Here is a 6,267-nt window from a genome sequence, read left to right on the forward strand (position 1 = left end):
GGGGGGGGGGGAGGGGTGGGGGGCATTTGGGGGGGGGCGAGAATCACAGGCACAGAGGAAGGCGGGGCTGGGGCTTAGCCACTCTGTTACCTCCTGGCTATTGCCGTTGTTTCTGTTGCCTTTTCCTTGATTCTCAGTTTGTCTTCACTGGCGGAGGGTATAGATTGGGGTAGAGCATTCCTAACCAGGTCGACCACAGTCAGTTGAAAGGAATAACCCGTTTATATGGATTGTGTGTGTTTGAAGAGGGGACTTAGAGAGAAGAGGCATTGTTTTGGCATCTTCCCTTTTTAACAAGAAAAAACAGTTTAAAATGCCGCCTCGGCTTAGTTGTTGCACAAAGTAAGGCTAACTGTCCTCAGAAGTCATCTGGTGCTGGTCGTGTTTCCAAGTCCTCCTCTAGTCCTCCCTGACTTTCTTCCTTCCTTCTTTACTTGAACAAAATCTAAGGAGATATTAAGGCTGCATTTATTTTTCTTACCATTTTCCTAACCTCTGGTTCAGAGTATTACCATCGTACATTTCTGCTATGGCAAAAATATGGATTGAATTGTGTTCCCCTGCTGCACCGCCCCCCCCCAACACCGCTCCTATGTTGAAACCCTAACCCCTAATTGTGACTGTATTTGGAGATACGGCCTTTACAAAAGTGTTAAGGTTAAATAAGGTCATAAGGGTAGGGCCCTGATCTGATAGGATTAGCGTCTTTGTAAGGAGAGACACCAGAGCACGCGTGCTCTCTCTCTCTCTCTCTCTCTCTCTGCCATGTGATGACTCAGTGAGAAGGTTGCTGTCTGCAAACCAGAACGAAAGCTCTCACCAGAACCTGACCATGCTGGCACCCTGATCTTGGACTTCCAGTCTCCAGAACTGTGAGAAAATAAATTTCTGAGTTTAAGCCAGTCTATGGTATTTTGTTATGGCAGCCCAAGTCACTTGTGAAAATTTGGAGGGAGTCAAATCGTGTTCATCAGCCTTGTGATATGATTCTTTTTAGGCCCCAAGATCTTGAGTCAGTATCCTTTTACTGAGGTCAGGCACTCAGAGCTTGAGCTTTCAAATCCAGTCCAAGTCCTGACTTTTTGGCACCCCTGTTCCCTGTGACCCTCATTTCAGCTTCTCTAACGAGCATTGCCAGCAAGAGAATGTGTCTATTCAGCACCATGGACAGAGGCATGCTGTCAGTTTCTACAAATTAGATGTTACCGCCTCGGCTCTCAAGAACGTGGTGTTGGGAAGGGAGGGGTAGGCTGCGAAAGAGAAAAGTCAGGAAGGGATACTGGCTGGTTGGATGCAGAAAATGCAATCCTCAACCCTGGCTGTGCTCAGCCACGGAGCTCCGACAAAGAGGAAGTAGCTTCTTGAGGCTCTTGCCTTCTTACACAGACAGGCATTGAAACAGGGGAGGTGATAGTCTTTATGTTTAATTGTGCTGGCTTAACGGCTGTCAAACTGTCAGTATGATGTGTGCTGGCAACAAACCTACAGTGGGTGAGGCATTAGGTCTGGGGAGCACATGGGGTTGTGAGTGTCATGGTCTGTGGGCTGGGAGGAGAGCCAGCTAAGGAGCATAGGAAGAGGGAGCCATGCTATGGCCTAACTTTAGGGCTAAGATGGTACAGGTGAGCTGCCTTTTCCATGCCTGGAATGGGAATGAGGCTACAGGGACCCTGGTCCTTGAGTGGGGAGGGGCCCAGCTCACGGCAAGCTGGGCTGGTGAGAAGCCAGGGTTTCATTTGTCTGACTTTACTGAATAAATGGCCTCCCCAGCCATTGCTCACCTACTTTTGAATCCTGACAAACAGTCTGTGGCATCTGATGGAGAGGCTTATGAACTGCATGGAGACAGATGGCTGGGGATGAGGAGATTGGCTCTTTATTACAGCAGGCCCGTAAGTGACAGCACTCCTCTCACATCCTAGCCTCCACATCAATGTCAATACCTTCCTCCAGCCTTCTGTGGCCCAGTCAAACCTCAGAGGAAAGACCCAGTGCTAGAGGAAGGCAGAATGGCCTATGAGTAAGTGGGAGAGGTAGGGCCAATGGAGTCAGAAAAGAGGGCAGTTTTTCGAGGGGAAGTTCTTTGAGAATAAAAGCTCTGCCTTATTCTTGTATAGTATCCTCCCAAATGCCCCGTGAGGTGCCGTTAATTCAATAAGCATCCAAGAGATGAGAATGATTAAGGAAAAGGGCAGAGAGGTCTGGATGAGAAAAGATAATAGAAGCAGATTTAATTGCATTGGGTGGGTAAGTGAGGAACAAAAGGAAACAAAGAGAGAGGAAGAGAAGGAGGGGGCACCGAGGGAGGAGGGAAGATAGCGTGTGAAGAACGCTCGAGAATCAGCACACAGTGTTTCAGGCATTAGGTGCTCTTCCCCGTGTTACTATCTGAACAGCTTCATGGAAACCAAACTGATGTGTCCACTGTCCTTTCTGAAATGGCCCCGGCTCTTTTTTCCTGGTACCATAGTTGTAGGGCATAACTTCTTCCCTCCCCATTTCCCCTGAGAGGGCGGGTTCTCACTGACCTTCATTCATTCTCCGAAACTTGTCCTTGGCCATGTAGCCCAGCACCAGACAGCATCCTCTTTTCTGGAGGCCCAGCTCTGGAAGAAAAGCAGAGGTCGGTGAGGTGGGACTGGGTCAGGGGTCAGTGCAAGGGATGTAAAGCTTGTTGCTCTTATAAACAGGGCTACTTAATTACTTAACAAACATTTAGAAAGCACTAACTATGGTCCAGGCATAATTTAAGACCAATAATTTCGTCCTTCGATCCTCACAACAGCCCCATGTGGTATATGCCATTGTTATCCCCATTTACAGACACATTAAGCAGGCAGCCTTAGGTGAAAGAGCTGGTAGGTGGCACAGCCGGGATTTTGAACACAGGCAGCCTGACTCCAACGTCCATGTTCATAACCATTACTCTATAGGTTCACGAGGCCCTATATATCCCAGGCATAGGGACTAGGCTCTGATCACACTGGGATTGTTGTCAAGCCAGAGAAGACGCAGAGTCCAGCCAGCGGTGTCCAGGACGGAACAGTACAACTAGACACAGTGGCCAAAGGAGTGATTGGGTAAATTTGGAAGAAGACACAGGGGTCAAGGTGTAGGTAGAAGGAGTCTATCTTTTGGGAGAGAGTGAACTTCTGGGGCTGGGGATCCCTGTTCATCTTTATATTCAGGTACAATTCAGCATTGTCATCTGGCACTTATGAGGTGTAAACACAGTGTAGAGCACAGGGGTGGGGATGGCTGAGAGACGTAAGACGTAGACTCTGGTCCCACAAGACTTTGACCCAATGGAACAACAGGTTGGAACAACAATTCCAGGTAGCAAAAGCAAGAGACTGTTTTCTCCCCCACGATATTTTGTAAATCAGTGCTCACTGTGTGTGAGCGTTGGACTGGAGTACCTCAGCCAACCGGGCAAGATTTCCTCTCTAGTGTTTATCCTTTCTTCCTCACCTGTCTTCAGCACTTGTGGGCTTTGAAGCAATTCCACACCAAGTTTCTCTTTTGACCCTCACAACGACTGCATGAGGTAGGCAGGTCGGTTATTACTATTCACATTACACAGATGAGAAAATTGAAGTCCAAAGATGATAAGTGACTACCCATGATTATTGTAGACTCCCCGCCCCTCCCTCTTTGCTCTGGAGTCATACAAATGTGGCAGCTGCCATAAACTGGGTAAATGGATAAGGGGTATGATTTCTGGAGGCGGGGACGTGCCTGCGGCTCCTTCCAGGCTTTGCTAGCTTTCTGGACGCCCAGATACTCTCTCCACCGGTTTCTTAGAGAAGGAGGTTCCCCCTGAGGGGTGTGTCACAGCAGCTTCTCCCATGACACCGGGTGCTCCTCTGAGCCCGAGACAGTCTGCATGTAGGCTGTCAGAGCATAGAGAGGCTGGGCTCGTTCTGCCCCCTACCCCTTCACCCACCTCTTGTGGCCCAGGCCCAGCCTCTCTGGGCAGCAGGATGAAAGGGCCCAAGAGACACGGCTAAGTCGAGCTCAGGGGCTCCAGCCCCAGAGGAAAACAAAGTGTGGTGGGCGGTGGCAGAAGCCATGGCCCAAGGAGGTCGCAGGCTTTGATCTCTTGATTCTTTAAAGGGGTTTATTGACTATCAGTAAAGAGCAGAGAAGCAGATCTGAGCGTGCCTTTTCCAAAGGCACTCACTTCTCTTCCTTTCCCTCCACGCTTGTCTGAAGGCACGGCCAAAACGCCCTCACTTCAAACAGCCTTACATCTCAGGCGCTCAAATTGACGATGTTAAGTTCCCTCATCCAAGGCCTTGGCCCTTTCTTCAGGGGCTCCTTCTCTGTTGAAAGCCGTGCGGATCAAAGGCCCTTTGATGTTTACTTACTATATTTGTGGATCCTTTCTAACAACCACCTTCAAGAGGCAGGAATGCGGCACGCCAGGAGGGGGCCCGCGGAAGCCCAAGCTGTGGGGAGGCTCTGAGCTCCAGCAGACAATAGCCTCTTGCCTGGCGCCGTGCTGGAACCTCAACGTGCTGACGACAGGCAGCGTTAACCAGCCCATTACAATTGCACATATTGTTCATCAACACAATGATACAATTGCCGATGGCTCCTATCCTACGTTCCACTGACTTCTTATGCTCATCTGAAGCACATCTGCAGCAGCTCCTAATGAGAGACGGAGCCTGGGCTCTTGCATCGAGTCCGGGAACGAGCCCAGGTGAGCACTGAGGGGTGGAGGGCAGCAGATGCTGGATGGATTTTGGCCCGCGTTCGTGCTGGGCTTCCTAAACAGTCCCCTCGACTCTCAAGGAAATGGAGGAAGCACGATTCTCCTAAAGGTTTCGAGACCGGGGACAACCTGTTGACTCTGTTTTCTGGGCTGGCTGTCTCTGCCACTGCAACCGACCCTGTCCTATGTCATATATAATATGCCCCCAGGGGGAGTTGCCCAAGGAAAGAGGCTGCACATATGCACGGTTATTATAAGTAAGAGTCTCACTGACCATGTTTGACTTTTGCAAATGAGCAGGAAAAGAAGTTTTTTTTTAAAAAACCTGATTAATAAAAGAAATGGAGGACCAGGCAATTTCTCAATGTATTTGGCTCATTTAATTTGACACTTGTGGGTTAGTCTTAATTATTTAGGCGGCTACATTACAAGGCCCTAATAAGCACACTGCAGAAATTTATTAAGTGAGAGGGCTCTCTGACTGAGTCTTTACTGAGAAGTGGGGAGAAGCCACTGGGATCTTTGTAAGAAAGAGCAGGTTGGGGGATCAGCGAAGTGGGAATTATCTAACTATCCGTATATGAAAATTTGGGGTGTTCTTGGGAGAGATATTGCAGAGCTAAATTAGAGGTCATTGTTTCCACATGAGGAAGCAGGCCAGGGCCCAAAGTGAGGGAGGGGAGGAGAATCTAGAAACACAGGTGTGGAGGATGGGTGTGGTCAAAGATACTGACCAGAGAGAGAGCTGGCGGGGAGCAGGAACCTATGGCATCCTCTTGGGAAAACGCCACCAAGCCAGATCAACCAGGCTGTTACGGGAGAGATGAAAGAATGTGATAGAAAGAACAATCATTGTGAATCAATTGCGAATTGATTGTCAATCAATCAGTTGTGAATCAATCAAAAGTGAATCCATCATTCACTTTGTGATCTAGACCAGCCACCAGACTGCGACCTTCCTTGTCACATGGCATGGGACCGATGGTGGAGTCAGGGTCCTAGATGCCTATTTTAGAACAGCAAGATGATGGGGTCTTCTCCACATAGACTTTGGGGCTGCAGCCTTTGGCTGAGGACTAGTCAGTAGCAGAACCACCAGATGCACCGAACGTACCCGTGGGAAATGATGAACGCGAATGGAGTCATCCTGGCTTGAAGGACAGTTCAGGGCAAAGAAGGTCAGTGTCACCTGCAGATGGGGATGTGGAGGCCGCTGTCTCAGGAGAACAAAGAATTAGGGAACGCTGCTACACAATGAAACATTTCCTGGGAAGCGGTGTGTTTCCTAGGGAGAAGTCCAGATTGCACCCCAGGAACTCCCGGCCTCTAGACTGAGCAACAGAAGGGCGAGGATAGTGCCTCTTTAGGCTCAGAGCCCTTAGCCCTAAGCACAGTGCCTGGCACGCGGCAACGGATCAGGAAAAGTCTGATTTAATGAAAGAGATGACTAAGAAATAATGGGTGGTAATCAGTTCTCCCCGACCCGGGCCAGAATGGAATCAGGAGGGCTTAACCCTGGCACAGTGGATTAGGTAGATGCAGATGGT

At 49.3% G+C, this 6,267-nt stretch overlaps 1 protein-coding gene across 1 annotated transcript in view; it reads right to left on the minus strand.

The window, feature by feature from the left end:
* Nucleotides 1-4,073, minus strand: part of KIRREL3 (kirre like nephrin family adhesion molecule 3) — a 119,382-nt gene extending 115,309 nt beyond the window's left edge. Inside the window, exons 1-2 of the mRNA XM_024740765.1 lie at nt 3,947-4,073; nt 2,529-2,606 (exon numbers count right to left, since the gene is read on the minus strand). Of these exons, the coding sequence (XP_024596533.1) occupies nt 2,529-2,606; nt 3,947-4,073 (205 nt within the window). The remainder of the gene's footprint in view (nt 1-2,528; nt 2,607-3,946) is intronic.
* Nucleotides 4,074-6,267: the final 2,194 nt, after the last annotated feature.

Source organism: Neophocaena asiaeorientalis, unplaced genomic scaffold, assembly GCF_003031525.2.
Source record: "Neophocaena asiaeorientalis asiaeorientalis breed wild unplaced genomic scaffold, Neophocaena_asiaeorientalis_V1.1 scaffold308, whole genome shotgun sequence".
In the NCBI taxonomy this organism is placed as follows: domain Eukaryota; kingdom Metazoa; phylum Chordata; class Mammalia; order Artiodactyla; family Phocoenidae; genus Neophocaena; species Neophocaena asiaeorientalis.